This window comes from Megalobrama amblycephala, linkage group LG10 (assembly GCF_018812025.1).
Source record: "Megalobrama amblycephala isolate DHTTF-2021 linkage group LG10, ASM1881202v1, whole genome shotgun sequence".
Classification (NCBI taxonomy): domain Eukaryota; kingdom Metazoa; phylum Chordata; class Actinopteri; order Cypriniformes; family Xenocyprididae; genus Megalobrama; species Megalobrama amblycephala.
The window spans coordinates 9945869-9969304 of NC_063053.1; the positions used below are offsets into that span (position 1 = coordinate 9945869).

A 23436-nucleotide genomic window follows, 5' to 3' on the forward strand; every position below is an offset into this window, starting at 1 on the left:
CTTAGTTAAGCCTTGAACATTACTAACGAAAGTAAAAACAACTATATATATATATATATATATATATATATATATATATACCTTGCAGGTAATTGAATAATTTGAACACTGCAGAGCATGTTGTAATAAAAGATAACTTTATTTGCTTCTTTCCAGCAACAAGGCTGTGTATTTTAGGCATTTTTAATTCCAAATGGTACAAAGGAATGCTTGCAAGGCAGCAAAGAAAAGTAAAAGTAAACTTGGTTTGAGACTTAAATCTTGAATTTCATTAAAAAGTATAAAGTTAACAAAAAATAGCATAAGTTATCTTAGCACTAGCCTATAAATTATCTACAAAATCATGTTTGAATAGAGTCTGTGCATTAAAGACCCCATAAAAATCAAAAAAGTTTTGTGGCTTTTTATTACCACCTACACTGATTATCAATAGCAAATCATGGTTCTTTGTTGTGATAATGTGGCTGTTTTTTTGGTTTTTTTTAAACGTAAAATCACTATGATATGTCCTATTCAAATTTCAATAGGAAATACATTAACACAGCAGAAGAAAAACCTTGTTTGTCAAGTGATTTCATCAGGTCTGTAATTGGTTGGTTTTAACATTTTCTTAAAAAATGTGAGCGGTGCTTGCTCAAAGAAATTGCCAGAATATTGCTATGTGGTTTCTAACATGTTGCTAGGTGGTTGCTTACTGGCCACTTCCAAGTTTGATACGATAATCTGGTCCCTCCCTATATATGGCTTGGATCCCTCTTGGGATTTTATTCAACAGCTTTTTCGTAGACCAGGTGAAAATCATATGTCTGATGACTTCTAAAGTAATTGCACAATTCTCTTCAACAATCCACACAATTTGGTCTAACAATCACATCAGCAGCACAAAAAAAGCAAAAAAAAGCAAAACAGTGATGCCTTGCAAGCACCTCAATAAGAGGAAAGTGCATTACAAATAATACAAAAGCCAACTATACTTGTATCTCTGTAACAAAGTACAATGGACACATTTACAAATTCCAGGTTGTTCATTATCCTAAGCATTTATCTATATGATTGTAATCTGTTAACTAGCAAAATAACAATACAATTCATAATAATCCTCTGGCCCTTTAAATCATAGCAAATGTCAGCCACTGAAAGAAAGAAAAAGAACCATTTAAAACGCTCAAACAAAAAATGAATAAACATTAAGACACTATTAGACTGCAAGAAATTGAGTACCTGGAAGAAGTCCAACTCAATGAACCCACTGTTGTCCACGTCGATCCTCTTGAACACTTCTACAAGGAGTAAAGAAATAAGAATTTGCTGTTGAAGTTTCATTTATATACACAAAAAGAAATATAAATCACATTATATAGTATGTAAGATGGACCACTTATTAAAAACATGCTGCACATGCAAGGTGGTAATGACACAGAAAGATGTTTTCAGGTCTTTTTTGAATACAGAACTACTTAAAGTGCCCTTATAATGCTATTTTAAAGGTAACTAAATTTTTTTTGGAGGTCTCATACAATAGGTTTACATGCATCAAAGGTAAAAAAAAAAAAAACACTTTAATTTTCTCATAATATATATTGCAACATCACCTCTTTTCTCACAGTGTCTGAAACGGTTCGATAAGGTATTCAATCTCCTCCTTTCCGAGCCTACTCTGCTCTGATTGGTCAGAAGGCCCAGTCTGTTGTGATAGGTCTACCTGAATTTAAGCTCCAGAGGTTACCTCAGCACTACCTCAGTGGTACGATGAGTAATGATGGTGTCAGTTTTAACAGCGTCTTCTCGACATGTTGACAACATGAACCAAACTCTTCTAGACCTCAGCTACACCTACAGTGTTTGAGGGTGGGTCAAAGTAGACGTTGTTTGAGGGCAGCCAATGAAGATCATTGACTGGCATTATGCAAATTTGTTACAAACCTATGTAGTTTTGTGCAGCGAAGTAAGACTGGAATTACTGCCAACTTGTTTCAGAAAGGTTTTTTTTTTTTCTTTTAGGAGGCAATAACTTTATCATGCATGTACAGGTGCTGGTCATATAAGTAGAATATCATCAAAAAGTTTACTTATTTCACTAATTCCATTCAAAAAGTGAAACTTGTATATTATATTCATTCATTACACACAGACTGATATATTTCAAATGTTTATTTCTTTTAATTTTGATGATTATAACTGACAACTAAGGAAAATCCCAAATTCAGTATCTCAGAAAATTAGAATATTGTGAAAGGGTTCAATATTGAAGACACCTGGTGCCACACTCTAATCAGCTAATTAACTCAAAACACCTGCAAAGGCCTTTAAATGGTCTCTCAGTCTAGTTCTGTAGGCTACACAATCATGGGGAAGACTGCTGACTTGACAGTTGTCCAAAAGATGACCATTGACACATTGCACAAGGAGGGCAAGACACAAAAGGTCATTGCAAAAGAGGCTGGCTGTTCACAGAGCTCTGTGTCCAAGCACATTAATAGAGAAGTGAAGGGAAGGAAAAGATGTGATAGAAAAAAAGTGTACAAGCAATAGGGATAACTGCACCCTGGAGAGGATTGTGAAACAAAACCCATTCAAAAATGTGGGGGAGATTCACAAAGAGTGGACTGCAGCTGGAGTCAGTGCTTCAAGAACCACTACGCACAGACGTATGCAAGACATGGGTTTCAGCTGTCGCATTCCTTGTGTCAAGCCACTCTTGAACAACAGACAGCGTCAGAAGCTTCTCGCCTGGGCTAAAGACAAAGAGGACTGGACTGCTGCTGAGTGGTCCAATATTATGTTCTCTGATGAAAGTAAATTTTGCATTTCCTTTGGAAATCAGGGTCCCAGAGTCTGGAGGAAGAGAGGAGAGGCACACAATCCATGTTGCTTGAGGTCCAGTGTAAAGTTTCCACAGTCAGTGATGGTTTGGGGTGCCATGTCATCTGCTGGTGTTGGTCCAATGTGTTTTCTGAGGTCCAAGGTCAGCGCAGCCGTATACCAGGAAGTTTTAGAGCACTTCATGCTTCCTGCTGCTGACCAACTTTATGGAGATGCAGATTTCATTTTCCAACAGGACTTGGCACCTGCACACAGTGCCAAAGATACCAGTACCTGGTTTAAGGACCATGGTATCCCTGTTCTTAATTGGCCAGCAAACTCGCTGTTTGCTGGCCAATAGTTGCCACTATCAGAGCAACCTGGGCTCTCATAACACCTGAGCAGTGCCACAGACTGATCGACTCCATGCCACGCCACATTGCTGCAGTAATTCAGGCAAAAGGAGCCCCAACTAAGTATTGAGTGCTGTACATGCTCATACTTTTCATGTTCATACTTTTCATTTGGCCAAGATTTCTAAAAATCCTTTCTTTGTATTGGTCTTAAGTAATATTCTAATTTTCTGAGATACTGAATTTGGGATTTTCCTTAGTTGTTAGTTATAATCATCAAAATTAAAAGAAATAAACATTTGAAATATATCAGTCTGTGTGTAATGAATGAATATAATATACAAGTTTCACTTTTTGAATGGAATTAGTGAAATAAATCAACTTTTTGATGATATTCTAATTATATGACCAGCACCTGTAGACTTTTTACACTCACAAATAGCTATATTACACACAACATGTAAAAAGCATAATAGGGGCACTTTAAAGGTTTACTTAAAATCTTTCATTTTCAAGTTAAAACATAACTTGAAACAATTCAGAAAGTATGTAGTAAAGTGATATACAACTGTAATGCGGTCAACAAACCTCAAGTACTTTATAGCTAGGGCTGGGCGATCGCAGAGCCGTAGATCACTGAAAAGCCACGCAATATCGCGTTCATATCGAAGGCGATTCATCTGCGATATGAACGCGATATTGCGTGGCTTTTCAGTGATCTATGGCTCTGTCTATTAAATGCCGCTCCATTTGAAAGCAGGTGATGGCGATTTAGCGGTAATCAGGGAACCGGCTTTACTGACGAAATGCGCGTGACAATTGCATGCGATATATTGCCCAGCCCTATTTATAGCTATACAATTAAAAAAAAATTAACACCCTTGAAACCTCTCTCAACCAATCAGAATTAAGAATTCACTGCTCTTACTGAACATCATCTCCAGACGCATCACACAGGACACAAAGTTATCGAAGTCGATGGTCATGTCTGCGTCTCCATAGCGTGCAGCCAGATTCTGATGAATGCAGTCATTCAGAGAGAATCCTGTGAAATGATTACCAATAATTCAAGTTACTTTGATAAACTCAAAGTTTCACTTGCTGCTAGCAAATAACTGCCAAAAAACTATGGCTTTCAGGAATATCCTGACTGTGATGTATCAGAATTCATTAAATCCTTCTTAAAAAACTCATTTTAAAATTAAAAGTTTGAATGAAGGTCAAAGGTCAGCATACCTGCTTCTTTCAAAGCCATGCGCATCTCTGGTGTACTCATACAGCCGGACCCATCCATGTCATTCTTCTTATAAATGACCTAAAAAGGGGGATGATGAGGATGTTACCCCAAGATAACCCATGAGAAGCATCTGCATGTACCATTTTTGAGTTTCTATGCAAATTGAGACAAACTGACCAGATACTTTTGAATTTTCTTCCAAAGAGTGGCAAACTCAGATAACCCCAGTTTACCATTGCCACTTTCCTGCACTAGAGTTAAGTCAAACTGATTATGACACAAATTTTTTTTTATGAAAAAAAAGATCATACACTGCAACAACTGCCTGATGAACTATTTGTAAAAGGATACATCCATGAGGTTGACCATGACTCGACAAGTATCCGAACTGAAACCATCTGTCTTTATATCAGTTCCTGTACAGAGAAGACAAAGTGTTTACAAAATATCTTTATGATTGTGATTTTTTATAATAATGTATAAAGAAAAGACTTACGTTTAGCGACTATTTTGTTTAAAATTGTTCGTAGCTCAATGGCAGAGATCTCCATGTCCTTAGGTAAGAGAAAACATTATTACATATTGTTAATTGGCCAAACATGTTTCAGGTCAATCAAATAAAGTAATCCATGAGCATTAAGGCCCGTTCACACCAAGGATGATAACTATAATGATAACGATAGAATATAGCTCTAAAAATAGTTCTACATATAAAAGAAGAGCAGAGCCCACATCACAACTATAACGATAATGGCACAGAAGAACAGTATCATTTGAATCACTTTCAGAATGATTTTTTTCCCAGCTGATACAGCCAATCAGAATCTATCCTGCTTTAAAAAGCTTGAACATTTAAAGCGGCAGAAGACAAAGTTGCAGCATACACTTGGAATAAACAGAACATTTTGTGTTATTGTTATCATTATCTTTATAGCTATTGCTGATGGTGTGAACGGGCCTTTATGCAGGGTCTAAAATAACTCACATCTCCAGCAAGTTTAGTAAACAGTCCCCTAAAGCCAGCATCAACCTCATCTTCAGACACTGTCTCCTGAGTAGACAGAAAAGAGGTTTATTATTATTATCCACCTTTTTCCTGACAAGCCTACTGCGTTTTTAATTATGGGAGGCATTTCCGGTTTAGGGAGCTTCCACTCAAAAAGACTGAAACAAATCATTTCAAATTATAAGGTTGCGCAACAAATAATCCTTATCTGTCAGTTTGACTGAACAAGCTGTCAGTTTTCCTAAATGTTTTATTTTCAGTTGTCAGAAGAATATCGTAATGCTTGGTATCACAAGAATATCTCATTTCAGTTGCTGGATTCTTTTCCTCCTCATTTTCTTTTTTTCTTCTTTGTATTCCACTGTAATAATACAAAAACACAACATATACGGCACATTGTGGTTGTTACGTCTGTTTCTGGGTTTGAGTTGTGTTTGAGTTGTGAGCCTGTTAGTTTTGCACTGTTCCCAGTTCAGTTTCCTTTGTCTCGGTCATTGGTTGCCATAGTGTTTGATTTGCCCTCATGTGCCTCACCTGTGTCTAGTTAATTATTTAGTTTTGTCCCTAGAGTTTCTCTCTATGTATATATAGGGGTCGTTTACACAACACTGTTTTCAACTAAAAACAGAAATCTTTTTATGCATTTTGGTTGTTCATTTACATGACAACGGTGTTTTGGGGGCCTGAAAATGTACATTTTTGAAAATGAGTTTCAAAATGCAAGTTTTTGAAAACAACACCGTTATCGGTTCTGTGTGAATTTTTGAAAAACGTGAATTTTTGTTTCTTTACAAAATGACATCGCCAACTACTGGCCTGGCAGCAGAACACAGCGTTTTTAGTCGTTTTTGTGTGAATGGGGACCGTTTTAACAATGTGAAAAACGCAAAGGAAAAACTTTTCAATTTTTAGTTCATCGTTGTCATGTAAATGTACCCATAGTCCTCGTTTTCAGTTATTCTTTGTTAGGTTCGTTTCTGTGGTTGTTCTGCTTACCATGTTTTTGTTCCTAGATTTCTTGAAGAAGTGCTATTTGAGTTTTTTCTGATTAAAATATATACTACTTGCAAATAGATCCAGATCTTTTATTTCTGTCATTGTTTGAAACCCAATGCTGACAGTGATGATTGGTGTGCTCTAACGATTTACTTTACAATATATCTCATGAATAATTCACTGGAATTCACTAAGAATCTCTTGCTTTTCCTCCCCAAATCCTCACATCTCTTCCAGGTTTATCACACAGATGCTTAAAAATGTAATTGTCTCCCTTTTTCACTTCTAATCCCTATTAAGATTCTAATTTTTGGACCAAAACCTTCTTCACATAATAACCTAGAATACTGTCTAACACTTGATGGTTGCTCTGTTAAGTCTTCGTCATCAGTTAGGAACCTGGGTGTGCTCTTTGATACCAATCTTTCATTTGAAGGCCATGTTTCTAGCATCTGTAAAACCGCATTCTTCCATCTTAAAAACATCTCTAAACTATGACATATGCTCTCAATGAAAAATGCAGAACAGTTAGTTCATGCGTTCATGACCTCAAGGCTAGATTACTGTAACGCTTTACTGGGTGGTTATTCTGCTTGCCTGATAAATAAACTACAGCTCGTACAAAATGCAGCAGCTAGAGTTCTTACTAGAACTAGGAAGTATGACCATATTAGCCCAGTTCTGTCAACACTGCATTGGCTTCCTGTTAAACATCGTATAGATTTTAAAATCTTGCTAATTACATACAAAGCACTAAATGGTTTAGCTCCCCAGTACCTGAGCGAGATCTTAAAGCATTATAGTCCTTCACGTCTATTGCGATCTCAGAATTCAGGCCAGCTGATAATACCTAGAATATCAAAATCAACTGCAGGCAGTAGATCCTTCTCCTATTTGGCACCTAAACTCTGGAACAATCTTCCTAGCATTGTTCAGGATGCAGACACACTCTGTCAGTTTAAATCTAGACTAAAAACACATCTCTTTAACCTGGCATACACATAACACATTATCAATTTATACTTTCAAATCCGTTAAAGAATTATTAGGCTGCATAAATTAGGTCAGCCGGAACCGGGAACACTTCCTATAACACCAGATGTACTCGTTACATCAGAAGAAGAATGGCATCTACGCTAATATTAGTCTTTGTGTTTATCCTGAGGTTTACCATAGTCAACCAGATCCGGGCCGTATCCAGGTGAGACCAAGTACCTGCGCCTTGACACGACCACAACGCAGCCCTGAAGTATCAGCAGAGATTGAGTCAACTAGATCATCCATTGTGAAGACATCATCAACACGACAGCCAGTGCCACAGTTCCTCAACAAACCGACCATACCGGTGTGATGAATACGATCCTCAATTGGACACGACCACAACGCAGCCCTGAAGTATCAGCAGAGATTGAGTCAACTAGATCATCCACTGTGAAGGCCTCATCAACACGACAACCAGTGGCGCAGCTCCTCAACAACCGTCCATACCGGTGTGATGAATACAATCCTCAACTGGATGGAACTGAAATAAATACTTTGAATGTTGCGATCCTATCGGACTTATGATAGCTACCTGAATCGTAACAAAGCACTGTTCGCCAGAGGAGAACTGGCCCCCCGACTAAGCCTGGTTTCTCCCAAGGTTTTTTTCTCCATTTTAACACCTATTTGCCACTTGTTTGCCACCTGATGTCACCTGATGGGAGTTTGGTTTCCTTGCCGCTGTCGCCTTTGGCTTGCTTAGTTGGGGACACTTGACATTTGATATTCAACAGTGCTTTGAACTGCCTGCATTGACACTATTCTTTAAGAGCTGCTGTGCAGCCAAAATAATGTACCAGTTATCAATATAAAGCTGCTTTGACACAATCTACACTGTAAAAAGCGCTATATAAAAAAGGTGACTTGACTTGACTATTAACAGTGTTTACTGGATTGATTCTAAAGCAGGTAAATCTATCACAATGACAAAAAGCACTTTGAAATATCACTCAATGCTAATATTAATGAACATTTTTGATTAAAGCAACGCATGTAACATTATACAGACATACATTACTACAGTGATATTTAACGCATCCGTAATATTGCTGCAGAAAGAATCAAGCTTTGGGACTTACATCTTCTATGTTTGCCTCTACAGGGTCATCGCATTGTCTAGAGGAAATAAGAGAGAAAGAAATAGTAAAAAAAATGTACTATACAAAATCTTTATGACCTGGAAGAGCAAAAAGGAAGAAAGACAAAAGGGATAATTTCCTTAAGAAAAAAACAACTTTTGTCATTTCTTGACAGGTTTCTCAAGAACACTTGTAATGTAATAGAGTTTTTGATTGATCACATGTTGAAGGCACTACAAGAACATGATTTTATTATGTGCTTATCAATCATTTTTGAATCAATAAAACAAGACAAATCTTACTGCATCTCAGACTGTTTCTCGGAGAACACACGCACACAGAAGTCTCCGTTCTTGTGCGGTTCGAATGTGGAAGGGACGATGAGATATTCTCCAGGAGGAAGTTTAAAGCGGGTGCTGACCTCTCTCAGGTTAATAAAGGTCTCAGATCGAGCTTTCTGAGCGTGGCTCAGGAAATAGTTCTTATCCAGGTGAACTTCCTTTTGCCCATGGAACTACAATGAGGTGCAGAGGAAGAATAAACTAGATATTTACATTTTCTGAAGAAAATGTGAGTGTTTTTTGCCTGTGCAAAAGTCAATGCTACATTGCTAGAGTGGTTGCTCAGGAGTTTTGAGTGGTTTCTCAGTGGTTATTATTAACTAAAAAGTATTTTTTATCAAAATGTATTTACAATTTTTTTTTTTTCAGTTTATGCTATTTATGTTAATGCTCCACGTCTTCATTTGCAAAAATCCTATTCAGGTTTTTCCATTGTGCTCACCTGTGGAGGCACCTAGAAAGAAAGCAAAAAGAATAGGTGTATAAACAGCATCCTTCACAGGATATTTTATAAACATTGCAAAAACAAACATATAAAACATTTGTATCTTAGCAACCGCACCTCATAGATGGCATAGCCAATGGTGTGCATGTCCTCTCCAGCCTTCCTCATTTTGCGCCGGTTCTTCTGAATCAAGCCAATCACCACACTGCAGCCTACTTCATTATCATCAGGATCATCATCTTCCTCCTCTAGTTTGATCTTAAACTGAGGATTCATCCAGAAGGTGTCTGTGGAAGACAAATTATTAAGATGACAATTACAGCAACAGATTACAGTACATAATTTCTTATGTTGCATATTTGACATGGGTTTTTTTCACATACACAACCATTTAAAAGTGATTTTTTAAATGTTTCTGAAAAATCTTTTATGCTCAAACAAAAATACTAATATTTTAAATAAAATTGTAATAAAATACAGTAAAAACAGTAATATTTTGAAATATTTAAAATGACTGTTTCCTATTTGAATATATTTTAAAAGGTATTTGTTTCCTGTGATGCAAAGCTGAATTTTTAGCATCATTACTCCAGTCTTTAGTGTCACATGATCCTTCAGCAATCATTCTAAAATGCTGATTTGTTGTTCAAGAAACATTTCTTATTATTATAAATGTTAATGCTAAATAATTTTGTGGAAACCATGGTGCATTTTTTTCAGGATATTTTGATGAATAGAAAGTTCACCTGAAAAGCATTTATTTGATTATATATATATATATACACACACACACATATATACACATACACTATATTGCGAAAAGTTTTGGGACGCCTGCCTTTACGTGCACATGAACTTTAATGACATCCCATTCTTAATCCGTAGGGTTTAATATGGAGTTGGCCCAGCTTTGGCCCACCTTTTGCAGCTATAACAGCTTCAACTCTTCAGGGAAGGCTTTCCACAAGGTTTAGGATTGTGTTTATGGGAATTTTTGACCATTCTTCTAGAAGCGCATTTGTGAGGTCAGGCTCTGATGTTGGACTAGAAGGCCTGGCTCACAGTCTCCGCTCTAATTCATCCCAAAGTTGTTCTGTCGGGTTGAGGTCAGGACTGTGCAGGCCAGTCAAGTTCCTCCACACCAAACTCACTCATCCATGTCTTTATGGACCTTGTTTTGTGCACTGGTGCGCAGTCATGTTGGAACAGGAAGGGGCTATCCCCAAACTGTTCCCACAAAGTTGGGAGCATGAAATTGTTCAAAATGTCTTGGTATGCTGAAGTTTTAAGAGTTCCTTTCACTGGAACTAAGGGGCCAAGCCCAACCCCTGAAAAACAACCCCACACCATAATCCCCCCTCCACCAAACTTTACACTTGGCACAATGCAGTCAGGAAAGTACCGTTCTCCTGGCAACCGCCAAACCCAGACTTGTCCATCGGATTGCCAGACAGAGAAGCATGATTTGTCACTCCAGAGAACACATCTCCACTGCTCTAGAGTCCAGTGGCAACGTTCTTTACACCACTGCATCCGACGCTTTGCATTGCACTTGTGATGTAAGGCTTGGATGCAGCTGCTCAGCCATGGAAACCCATTCCATGAAGCTCTCTACACATTGTTCTTAAGCTAATCTGAAGGCCACACGAAGTTTGGAGGTCTGTAGCTATTGACTCTGCAGAAAGTTGGCGACTTGTGCACTGTGTGCCTCAGCATGCTCTGACCCCGCTCTGTGATTTTACGTGGCCTACCACTTCGTGGCTAATTTGCTGTGTTCCCAATTGCTTCCACTTTGTTATAATACCACTAACAGTTGACCGTGGAATATTTAGTAGTGAGGAAATTTCATGAATGGACTTATTGCACAGGTGACAACCTATCACAGTACCATGCTTGAATTCACTGAGCTCCTGAGAGTGACCCATTCTTTCACAAATGTTTGTCTGCATGCCTAGGTGCTTGATTTTATACACCTGTGGCCATAGAAGTAATCGGAAAACCTGAATTCAATTATTTGGTGGGGTGTCTTATAGTGAGATTATAAATATATATATATATATATATATATATATATATATATATATATATTATTTATTTATTTTTTTTTTGTAAAAAGTAAAAGTCTTCACTGTCACATTTAATCTGTTGAATTCATCCTTAATGAATAAAAAACATGCTACACTGTACTACTACTCATTCTCCAGTGTTTCACTGACAGTCCCCACCCAAACTCAGCCATCCGCTTGTTAAGTCATGACGTAAGGAATGATCATTTCGTGGTCCAAGTCTCTACTTGTTTCACTTGAGAATACTATCTTAAAGGATTAGTCCACTTTTAAATACACTTTTCCTGATAAATTTACTCACCCCCATGTCATCCAAGATGTTTATGTCTTTCTTTCGTCAGTCGAAAAGAAATGAAGGTTTTTGAGAAAAACATTCCAGGATTATTCTCCTTACAGTGGATTTCAATGGCTACCAACAGGTTGAAGGTCAAAATTACAGTTTCAGTGCAGCTTCAAGGGCTTTAAACGATACCAGATGAGTAATAAGGGTCTTATCTAGCGAATCGACCGGTCATTTTCGAAAAAAATACAACCGTTTATGATTTATAAACAAAATATCGCCTTGAACGTGCTTTCCGCTTCCGCATTCTTCATAACGCTTACGCTGAATGCCCTACGCCTTCCCTATTCAAGTTACGGAAAAAAACGAAACTGGCGCCGCGTTCGTTCCGTAAGTAGAATAGGGAAGGCGTAGAACATTCAGCGTAAGCGTTATGAAGAATGCGGAAGCGGAAAGTACATTCAAGGCGATATTTTGTTTATAAAGCATAAATGATTTTTTTTCGAAAATGACCGATCGATTCGCTAGATAAGACCCTTATTACTCATCTGGTATCGTTTAAAGCCCTTGAAGCTGCACTGAAACTGTCATTTTGACCTTCAATCTGTTGGTAGCCATTGAAATCCACTGTAAGGAGAAAAATCCTGGAATGTTTTCCTCAAAAACCTTAATTTCTTTTCGACTGACGAAAGAAAGACATGAACATCTTGGATGACATGGGGGTGAGTAAATTTATCAGGAAAAGTGTATTTAAAAGTGGACTAATCCTTTAACAGCCATTCATGAGTACTATTTATTCATATTACACATTTAAGTTAAATATTTAAAAACTATTGTGCACACTACAGTCTCCGTGCTCACGGGTGTCCCAGACACTAATATTTTAATAATTTAAAAATGATGAATCACCGTCTGGCCATCTGGGATTTCAGTATGGAGATAAAGGTTAGGATTTTAATTTTTCGGTAGTAGTACATCACATCATGAGTGTATTTTAGCACTGTTTGTTGTTTTCTTGGGGCATCTGGTAGAGTGTTTGGACCCGGAAGGGGACTTAACAAGTGGTTTGGTAGAGTTGATGTTGTTATGCCACGCCCACTTAAACAGACTGCAATTCCTTTTGGTGCCAGTAGTGGTAGAGAAATTAGTCTTCATCTTTAAGGTCAAATAAATATAAACATGCTTACATGGATGGTTCCTGCAGCCACCAGCAGTAGAGCCTCTTCTCCAGGTGCCATCGAATTTACATGTACTCCAGTGTTTGACAGAGTCCGAGTTCAGTGTGTCTGGCGTCAGAGTGCAGACCTCTAGGCGGGAATATTGCCTCACAAAATCTGAGAATGACATCCTGCACAAGTGCAAACTGGAAGTGAATAAACCGAGCCAAGAAAAGCTTTGGTGATGTGGGTTGATTGAATTTGATTTTACCAGAACTCTCCATCTTCTGCCTTCACATTCTCACGTTCAGATGGATCGACAGCGCTCCACTCGGAAGAGCTAAAATACAGGGTACATAGATATATAATAATAAGTAATAAGGTTAAGAAATATTGTGAATATACTACTGTATAATGCTACAAATGCTCGATTTCAAGCTCATACAACAATATAACATAGATTTTAATAAACTAACAAGTTATTTTGAATTCTGTAATTAAATTGTTGGGTCTTACTTGTCACTCCAGGCCCCCGTCCATTCCACCTGACCCCAAGGATTACGAACTCTGACCAGCTTCTCTTTTCGACCTCGGTAATTTACCTGACAAAATTGTACATACATTATACATATAAAACTTACAAGGTAAAATGCTACTTTTACTATATGTCTTCTTTCACTGAGCAAATGCACAGGAAAAAGTCTGAATTTAGTCTAATCCAAGGCTTTATCGGAACAGTAATGTCAAAGCACTCAGATAAATAACCTCAATTGCCCCAGTAAGTGAGTAAGCATGTCCTTTCACAAGCTTCTGATAAGTGATGGCCTCAGAGTCTGCTGCACTGGTGATCTGTAGGAACAAAGAACTGGTAATAAAAGCACTATTTCACTGCATCTTTTTAAAAAGGATTTTCACTCTTGGGTAAACAATTCCTTTAACATCTTTAGGTGTGCTGAAGACCTCATACATCTATGGAGCATCCCAACAGAGCTCCAGAGTCCAGGGCCTTCCTGATGATTTGGAACATGTTGGATGGTGCGCTTTTCAACTCGTACATTTCTGCAATCCCACCGGTGAAATCCTCAAAACCTTCAGTTGTAGAACCTCCAGAGAGAGCTTCATAACACCCATTTACTCTGAATGACAGAACACAGTGTCACTCTAACAGAAAGTGTGCGAAAAGAGTTAGGGCTTGGCGATAAAACGATAATTATCGCAATATATTTTCCTTCAACAAAATCCTTTACATTTTCCTTGACATCTACATCCCAACTCAAGCTATTGTCAAATGTGCTTTTCCAAGAGACAAAACATATAATATTAATGTGTGAAATGTTCACCTGTTTGGCAAGTGTTTCTGATAAAACCACATTTAAAGAATTGTGAAAAAAAATGTATTATGGTTTCCACAAAAAATATTAAGCAGCACAACCATTTTCAATATTGAGAATGTTTCTTCAGCACCAAATTCAGCATATTAGAATGATTTCTGAAGGATCATGTGACACTGAAGACTGGAGTAATGATGCTGAAAATTCAGCTTTGCCATCACAGGAATAAATTACATTTTTTTAAAAATATTAAAATATAAACTTTTTTATATTAAAAAAAAAAATGATTAAAGTAGAAAAACAATATCACTGTTTTTACTTTATAATTTTATCAAATAATTATCTTGGTGAGCATAAGAAACTTTTAAAATATTTCTTTAAAAAAAAAAAAAACCTTTTAAATAACTTAATAATTTTAATAGACTACTTAAAATAAAAAAATAAAATAGAAAGCTAGACTGCAACTTTGACTGTTATGACACAAGAGAAACACATCCCAAACCCAACAAAAGGAAGATTATATGACTCACTTTGCATAGGCCTTCTCCAGCAGGGCGCTCCAGAACTCAGAGCCTGTGGCGGAATGAACAAACAGCAGTTCTCCATCTCTAGTGGGCAATCGATCATCCACAACCACATCCACCCATTCCCCATACTGCCACAACTGCAACCATCAAAACAAATGTACTTAAATTATGAAAGAATTCACAGCAGATTAGAATTAAATACAACCTCATAACACACAGAACCAAGAGCCAAAGTTCAGAGTAAATGAGTCAACGTCCTGTGAATCATCTCTGGCATCACTTTCAGTTATGATCTGGGAATGATTTAAACGCTTTAATACTGTATTATTAAACTCAGTGGCATAGCAAAAAAGTGGAATTTAAGAATACAGAAAGGCTGAGCACATACAGGAACTGAGCACACACTTCCTCTGGGATCAATGCTGTCCGTCTATTATGAGTCAGTTTAACTTCCTGTTCTGACAAAAACACGCCACCATTCCAACCCATAAAACTGAGCCAATCTGAGTTACCAACACCTAGAAACCAACTAGAACACCCCTGGCAACACCCAAGCAACCTCCCAGAACACCATAGCAACTATTTAGCAACCACTCAACATCTTATCAACATCCTAGCCAGACTTAATTCCTTAAAACTTCAACATATTTCTCTTTAAGTTCAACTTCAACATACTTTCATATTTGCCTTGTTTACCTGAAAGTGGAAAATTCCAGCATAGTCTTGTCCAAAGCCCTGGTTGGATGGTACGACACGAGCCAAAACCTCATCATTAAGGGTTAGTGACGCAATGGCCGCTAAGAGCCAGCAATCACCTGCAGAAAGAAAACATAGTTGTAGCTTTGGAGGTTTTACAAGCTTTACCAAAATTAACAGCTGCAAAGGTATTATAAATGTTAAAGGGACAGTTCACCCAAAAATGTAAATTCTGTCATCATTTACTCACCCTCAAGTTGTTCCAAACCTGCATGAATTTCTTACACAAAAGAAGATATTTTGAAGAATATGGGTAACCAAACAGTTGATGGGACCCATTGTAGTGTTGTCACAATACTGGAATTTCCAACTTCGAAACAATACCTTGAAAAATATTAGCCACGTTTACATGTACACTTTTTTGTCATTCTGATTAAAATCATTCCGATTGAAAGATTGAGACGTTATCTAATCCGATATGGTGTTTACATGTGCCGGTGTTGTGCCGAATTTCAACTCCCTGCCAAATTATTACCCCCTCGTTGAAGTCGCTATCTGATTGCCTAATCCTAACCCCACCCCTAATCCTAACCCCTCCCCCACACCTAATCCTAAACCTACCAATACTAGGAGGGTAATAATTTGGCAGGGGTAGAAATTCGGCACCACATCGGCGCTTTCAATCGGAATGACTTTATGACATGTGCATATTAGCTTTTGTCCTGTTTGCCGCTTGTATTCCTGTCAGCATGGAGCTCCATTATTTCTTACGCACGCTATTTTTATGTAAAGTGTTGCTCTTGATCAAGCAGATGTGGATGAAGGTCCGTAGTAATGATAAACTGAGTTCCTTCAGTGTATTTAATAAATGTTTTGTTTTAGTTTTACTCCACTTTAATTTTGCCACCGCAATTATGCATTCTGACAACCCCCGACCTCTTTACCTGATGACATAGCTAGACGCAAAGTAATCGGTTTAACTCATGGCAGAATTTTTATTTTGTTTGGTTTATAGAATGGTTTATCTCAGCCCTCTCAAACCGATTACAATTTCATTCTGTTTGGGCATTTTTATTCCGATTGAGGTGTTTATATGGAACATTTTCATTCAGATTGGACTTTAAACCGATTACAATGCTCCATGTAAACACACCTATTGATATTAGATTTTTGATACCATGGTGAAAACTGATCATACAGATAATTAGTTATTATCTGGGTTATTATTAGGCTGCTGTCACTTTAAGGGCTTATGCACAGATCCCAATATAATGTCACACAACATGTGTTTCCTCTCAACTATTTATGCTCCTCAACTGACTGCATTTACCTAAAATACTCGCAAGTGGGGCATTTTCACATAATTTTGTAAACTTAATGTGTTTGACCATTTAAGTGCAATAAGCCATGAAAAACAAGTCAATTTGGTACTCACAAGCTGTTTGAGATGCAGCTTTATGTGCGCTCCACTTATAGATATAGATCAGTGGTGCACTCGCTTTTGATGCAAGCGTGTTCCTGCAGGAATGACTAAAATTATGCAAAAGACAAGCACTATTCAAACGGAGCGAATGAAAGGAGGCGGATGTGTGTCAATTCGCCGTTGGAGGAGTAGGGTATTCCTACAATACCAGAGGCTGCAGTTTCAAGACCGCATTTCTAAGACTGCGTTTTTAGGACCCTAGGGTTTTTTTTTTTTATATGTATTATTAGTTAATACAAACCCGATTCCAAAAAAGTTGGGACACTATACAAATTGTGAATAAAAACAGAATGCAATGATGTGGAAGTTTCAAATTTCAATATTTTATTCAGAATACAACAGATGACATATCAAAGGTTTAAACTGAGAAAATGTATCATTTTAAGGGAAAAATAAGTTGATTTTAAATTTCATGGCATCAACACATCTCAAAAAAGTTGGGACAAGGCCATGTTTACCACTTTATGGCATCCCCTCTTCTTTTTATAACAGTCTGCAAATGTCTGGGGACTGAGGAGACAAGTTGCTCAAGTTTAGGAATAGGAATGTTGTCCCATTCTTGTCTAATACAGGCTTCTAGTTGCTCAACTGTCTTAGGTCTTCTTTGTTGCATCTTCCTCTTTATGATGCGCCAAATGTTTTCTTTGGGTGAAAGATCTGGACTGCAGGCTGGCCATTTCAGTACCCGGATCCTTCTTCTACGCAGCCATGATGTTGTAATTGATGCAGTATGTGGTCTGGCATTGTCATGTTGGAAAATGCAAGGTCTTCCCTGAAAGAGACGACGTCTGGATGGGAGCATATTTTGTTCTAGAAACTTGGATATACCTTTCAGCATTGATGGTGCCTTTCCAGATGTGTAAGCTGCCCATGCCACACTCACTCATGCAACCCCATACCATCAGAGATGCAGGATTCTTAACTGAGCGCTGTTAACAACTTGGGTTGTCCTTGTCCTCTTTAGTCCGGATGACATGGCGTCCCAGTTTTCCAAGAAGAACTTCAAACTTTGATTCGTCTGACCACAGAACAGTTTTCCACTTTGCCACAGTCCATTTTAAATGAGCCTTGGCCCAGAGAAAACGCCTGCGCTTCTGGATCATGTTTAGATATGGCTTCTTTTTCGAATGGCACGGTGGATTGTGTTCACTGACAATGTTTTCTGGAAGTATTCCTGAGCCCATGTTGTGATTTCCATTACAGTAGCATTCCTGCATGTGATGCAGTGCCGTCTAAGGGCCCGAAGATCACGGGCATCCAGTATGGTTTTCCAACCTTGACCCTTACGCACAGAGATTGTTCCAGATTCTCTGAATCTTTGGATGATATTATGCACTGTAGATGATGATAACTTCAAACTCTTTGGAATTTTTCTCTGAGAAACTCCTTTCTGATATTGCGCCACTATTTTTCGCCGCAGCATTGGGGGAATTGGTGATCCTCTGCCCATCTTCACTTCTGAGAGACACTGCCACTCTGAGAGGCTCTTTTTATACCCAATCATGTTACCAATTGACCTAATAAGTTGCAAATTGGTCCTCCAGCTGTTCCTTATATGTATATTTAACTTTTCCGGCCTCTTATTGCTACCTGTCCCAACTTTTTTGGAATATGTAGCTCTCATGAAATCCAAAATGAACCAATATTTGGCATGACATTTTGAAATGTCTCCCTTTCAAAATTTGATATGTTATCTTTATTGTATTGTGAATAAAATATACGTTTATGAGATTTGTAAATTATTGCATTCCTTTTTTATTCACAATTTGTACAGTGTCCCAACTTTTTTGGAATCAGGTTTGTACAATTTTATACCACTTAATTCTGTATTTATTTTATTGTTATATTCAGGAATTATTTAGTTGTTTAATTGTATAAATTTAATTGATATTGTCCTAACCAACTCCTAACCCTAAACATTAGCATTTAACCTAATTTGTTTCAAAATATGAGCAATATTCTGGTTTTAAATGAAGTTTTCTTGGAAAGAGATTATTTCCTGTGTTCATTAGCTGTAGCACGGTGCTTACTGTCTGATGTGTGACACACTTAAAGTGTAGGAAACGGTAAAAATTGTGCTACAAACTAATGTGTTTATTAGTACGTTAATAAACTAAAATAATTTGAAAACAAAATAATACATTTAAAAGCTAAATAATAACTGTAGACTGCTGACACTTAAATGAATAATTTCCATGGGTCTAGTCTTTGCATCTGTTTTAAATTTGAATCAGGTATCCTCTGTTGGAGTAGCATTGGCTAGGTGGCGCTATCACAAAAAACTAGGGTCCTAGAAATGTGGTCCTGAAAACCTCTGGTATTGAATTTGCCATCGGAGAGAAGAGAGAGTGAGAACATGCAGCTGGTATCTGTGTATTGATACTGCAGAAAAGGAGTATTGGAACCTTTTCAGATATTTCAGACATATCGATATTTTTGACAACACTACCCCATTGACTTCCATAGTATGAAAAAAAAAAAAATACTATGGAAGTCAGTGGGGCCCATCAACTGTTTGGTTACCCATATTCTTTAAAATATCTTTCTTTTGTGTTCAGCAGAAGAAATTCATACAGGTTTGGAACAGCTTGAGGGTGAGTCAATGATGTCAAAATGTTCATTTTTGGGTGAACTATCCCTTTAAGACTTCACTTCCCACATGCTCAATTGCAAGCGCTGAGATTCTATCCCCCGGCAGTTTGTTGTAGGCCTACACAGTTTGTCCTGCCCAAATATTCTTTGCATTCCACAATCTTCACAAAGACGACTCAGTTTAGCTGGCTGCCTCTAAATAAATCGCCTTTCAGATTCTTCCCCAACATGTCAGCTGATTAGGCTTCAAAATGCCTATAACTCACTGGGCTGAAAAAACAGTTTCCTGTTCAGTAGTATGAATCATCTTTCATACAGCTATGACAACATGTTCCTAGTGATACTACCATGAACAACAACACTGCAAGTGCTACTATAGTAACAGTTAAACTAACAGGCTTACTGGTGAGTTTCCTCAACCACTATCAAAACTATTTTAGCACTATTTCCTGTTCTTAAAGAATGAAACCAGTGCTATGCATTTCATTTCATGCATTAATTTATGATTAGGAGTGTTTAGCGAGGCTACAGGTATTGCATGACCCTTTAATTAAAACTATGCATAATAATGAGATAACTTAAACTAACTAACGAATAAAGTACTAAAAAAATACAATAAATAAAACTTGAACTAATAAATAATAACAATTTATTTTGTAAAGACATTGATATGCAGCCAAAAACACAAAAATAATAGGTAATTAAAGTCAAATCTTTAAAACATGTCTATAAAAATATAAAAAACTTCCATCCACACTTCATTTAAAAACAAAATACAAAAAAGATGAAATCAAAAATTTTGTGCACCTACTACTAGCACATACGCAGAGTCAGATGTAATATAATAAGCAGACTTGTGAGGCAGAGGTTACAGGAATTGTTCCCTGTGTTATGCAATTATGCATATCACACCCCACTAAATGAACACAGACAGATTTCTCATGGCTCAACAGATTAATTGCAAGTAAAACAAAAAGAAACATGGGAGTTGAAAACATCAGTGGCTGGGATTTCACTCAAAAATTGCACAAAGACTACTCTGTTGTCTGAGTAACTTCTGGGTCTCACTTATTAGACAACAGTGCAATATTAAAGGGGAACAGAAAACTCAAAAACGTGGGTGTGCTTCTTAAAATATTTCCACATTTAGAGGGGATTTCCCAAAAAAATAAAAAGAATAAGGCAATTCCAAGACAGCTTCATAAAATGCAAGGCACATTTGGTCGGTCTTTCATGCTCCTTTGGTCAATCTGTCATTCCTCATGAACACCTTTTGGACTGTTAGAATTGCACATAGCAGTGACGTTTACTTACCTAAACCTCCTTGGCAAATATCTGTTCTTGTAGCTCCTCCAACAATAAACTCAGGACTGGAGGTCAGTTCCTGAAGAAGTAGTGCAGAAGCATTGACATGAAGTTTTCCAAAAATGTTAAAGGGGTCATGAACTGCATTGGTTTATTGTTTTATAATGTTTCCTGGGGTGCACTTATAATGTTAGTATGCTATTTACATCCAAAATGGTCATAATTTATAAATAAAAGGCATTTTCCTACCCTGATTTTAGCCCTCTGATTTGAACGCTCTGTTTTAAGGGGCGTGTCTGCTGTGAGACTTCAGTGTAAACGCCCACTGCTGTGATTGGCTAACATCTTTGCATATGAAAATATCCAAGTATTACTCTCTCTTTTAGCATGTTTTTACTATTACAGCTCTCAAGGTTTACTAATCGTGAAAAGTGTTGCATTATATTTAGATCGAAGCATGAAAGGTTGCAGAGATGAACACTGTGTAGCCGATCACAGACATGTTGAGCGCATGAAAGCAGTGATCTCGTCAAATGCTTTCATCTCCACTAACAGTGCAAATGTGATATAACCTAAAGATTCGTTGAATAAAACGGGAGTTTTGCGTGTCATGATAAACTTGCGCTGTTTGATTGACAGCTTCAGCACGCACTGCTCCAACGATTGCAAAGGGAGCTTTCTTTGATCGCTTTCTTTATATAATTTAATCACCGTTAAATAACAGATTATTTTCATCCTACTAAGAGAAACAACACAAGTTGACGTTTAGTCACGGGTTTGATTTACTGACACACAGACAAAGAACATCTGACTGTACATGAATCATTAATATCAGATCAGGCATTAGAATTAATACAGTTACTTACATGTTGTTGCATTACTGTCGAGTCCAGGCACTGCACAATATTTTGTAATCCTCAACGGCATGTTTATTACTTGATAGCTCGATCTGGTTTAGCACCACATATAGGCCTATGTTACTAGACTACATATTCTATTGCATGTCACGCAATCACGGCGTTGATCTTCTTCTGCGGAGGCGGTGCTTTCTGCCCCTAGATCCCCACTTTGAAAAACCTGTCGTTTGCTGGGTCTGGTTTCAATAAAAGCTTTTATTGGACTAACAAGGAAGTTTTCAGCTCTGAAACTTACAGGATATTCTTATAGTATGATGACCTCTAATATGTCAAAGGCTCAAGGAAAATTTGATTTCTCAGTTCATCACCCCTTTAAAATGTTCCCTTTCCATTCAAATACTCATGAGATGAGTCATGTGTTGGCATTTTTATCCTATTACAGTTTATAAGCTTCAAGCCACAATGACAAGATAGATAGATAGAATTTTACCTTGATATAAGATGCACTACTATGGTAAAACTACATTGATGTTGATTTGACAGGACTCACCCCAGGTCTTTTCCACACAACACCTCTGGTTTTTGGCGACCGTGGACCGAGTTCGTTGAAGCCCAGAGATTCGGGAGCGGCTGGGAACGTTGTATCACAGAACAGCTCCCCGCGGCTAAGACACTCACTTCTCAGACCCTCAAAGTTTTGGTTCAGGTACTTCACCGCATTGGTGTTCGTCCCAAAGCCAGCCGCCAGGGCTCTCTTTTTGGCGAGTGTGGATGCCACGCCGGACATTTTCTAACTTTTCCCTCTGTGCTTCTCTGCAGCTGCAAAGTGTGAGAGTCAAAAATGCTCTTACGCCCTCACCCACTCCTCCTTCTAGGACAGGCGTGGTCCTAAGCCTGTAATTTTAGGGGCCGTTCACACACGCACTGGGAGATTTCTGCGTTCTTTTTGCATTCAAAACTGCTGAAAAGTAGCAGAACGTCTCGAGGCGTTTTCAAAGCTGAGCTTTTTCACGCGTTTATACAGGAAGCGTTCTTGCATTTCGTCTGCACATTTTTTTTATTTATTTTGTTTATACCTCAGACTGTCTTGCTGGGGGAATAAAACTTTTTTTGGTCTCCCGCTCTGGTCAAGCCGGTCTGTTGGCTGATTTTACAAGGTTTTAGGCACTTTTTAGCTGTTCAGGCTGCTAGTATTTTCAGTGGGGTAGGTTTCAGGGAAATCGGCCTGGTAACGGTGCCAGGTATTTGATTCTTCAGCGGTCAGTCATTTGCCGTCGATCAAGCTATTTGTTGATTTATTTATTTATTTATTAGTTTTGGTTCTTCTGCACTTTGGATTAATGGCTTAACTTTTGATCAGACATCTTCGCTTTCATTAAAACCTATAGGTTATTTGAATGAAATCATTGATTTTATGGTGTTTCTATTATTACATATATTTAATTAAAATATGGGCAATCAATTAAATATTGTAAATAATGTAAATATTGTAATAATATCTACAGGCATATGAATAATGTAAATATTCATATGCCTGTAGATAAGGCGCTAGGGGTGGGCTAAGGTGGCTGGAGCCCCGAATGTTTTCCCAAAAGCCCCGAATCTTTCAGGTTTGAGGATTCTTAATAGTGCTCTCTAAATATATTTTTTCTAAATATATCTCTCTATTAAAATATGTTAAACAGTCCAATACCGCTTTTCTACAGTATTCATCATAAGTATCCATACACCGGCAGCGCTTTCTCCATCTTCTCTCCGACAGCGCGTTCACGCACACCGCAGATGTACAGAGCCACGCCTCCTGTCACTCACTCAGAGCAGCGGCAGGCCTCGAGACGCTCG

General features: G+C 37.8%; 1 protein-coding gene across 1 annotated transcript; it reads right to left on the minus strand.

Annotated features, from left to right (window-relative positions):
• Positions 1-120: 120 nt before the first annotated feature.
• Positions 121-22605, minus strand: capn2a (calpain 2, (m/II) large subunit a). The gene is made up of 21 exons (XM_048204501.1): positions 22145-22605; positions 20747-20816; positions 15358-15476; positions 14665-14798; positions 13771-13939; positions 13569-13652; positions 13320-13405; positions 13075-13143; positions 12834-12994; positions 9418-9587; positions 9298-9309; positions 8817-9028; positions 8515-8551; positions 5378-5443; positions 4889-4946; positions 4744-4808; positions 4570-4638; positions 4392-4470; positions 4084-4200; positions 1222-1280; positions 121-1133 (listed from the first exon to the last, which is right to left on the minus strand). The coding sequence occupies exons 1-21, from the start codon at positions 22379-22381 to the stop codon at positions 1110-1112; spliced, it is 2097 nt and encodes a 698-aa protein (XP_048060458.1). The 5' UTR covers positions 22382-22605; the 3' UTR covers positions 121-1109.
• Positions 22606-23436: the final 831 nt, after the last annotated feature.

Excerpts from the sequence above, each read along its gene's own strand:
- capn2a (XM_048204501.1), bottom strand. The coding sequence starts at position 22,381 with ATGTCCGGCGTGGCATCCACACTCGCCAAAAAGAGAGCCCTGGCGGCT. Across the intron at positions 15,477-20,746 it reads TATTTGCCAAGGAGGTTTAG|GTGATTGCTGGCTCTTAGCG; the intron begins GTAAGTAAACGT and ends TTCTTTCTGCAG. Across the intron at positions 4,639-4,743 it reads TCATGGTCAACCTCATGGAT|GAAAGTGGCAATGGTAAACT; the intron begins GTATCCTTTTAC and ends ACTCTAGTGCAG.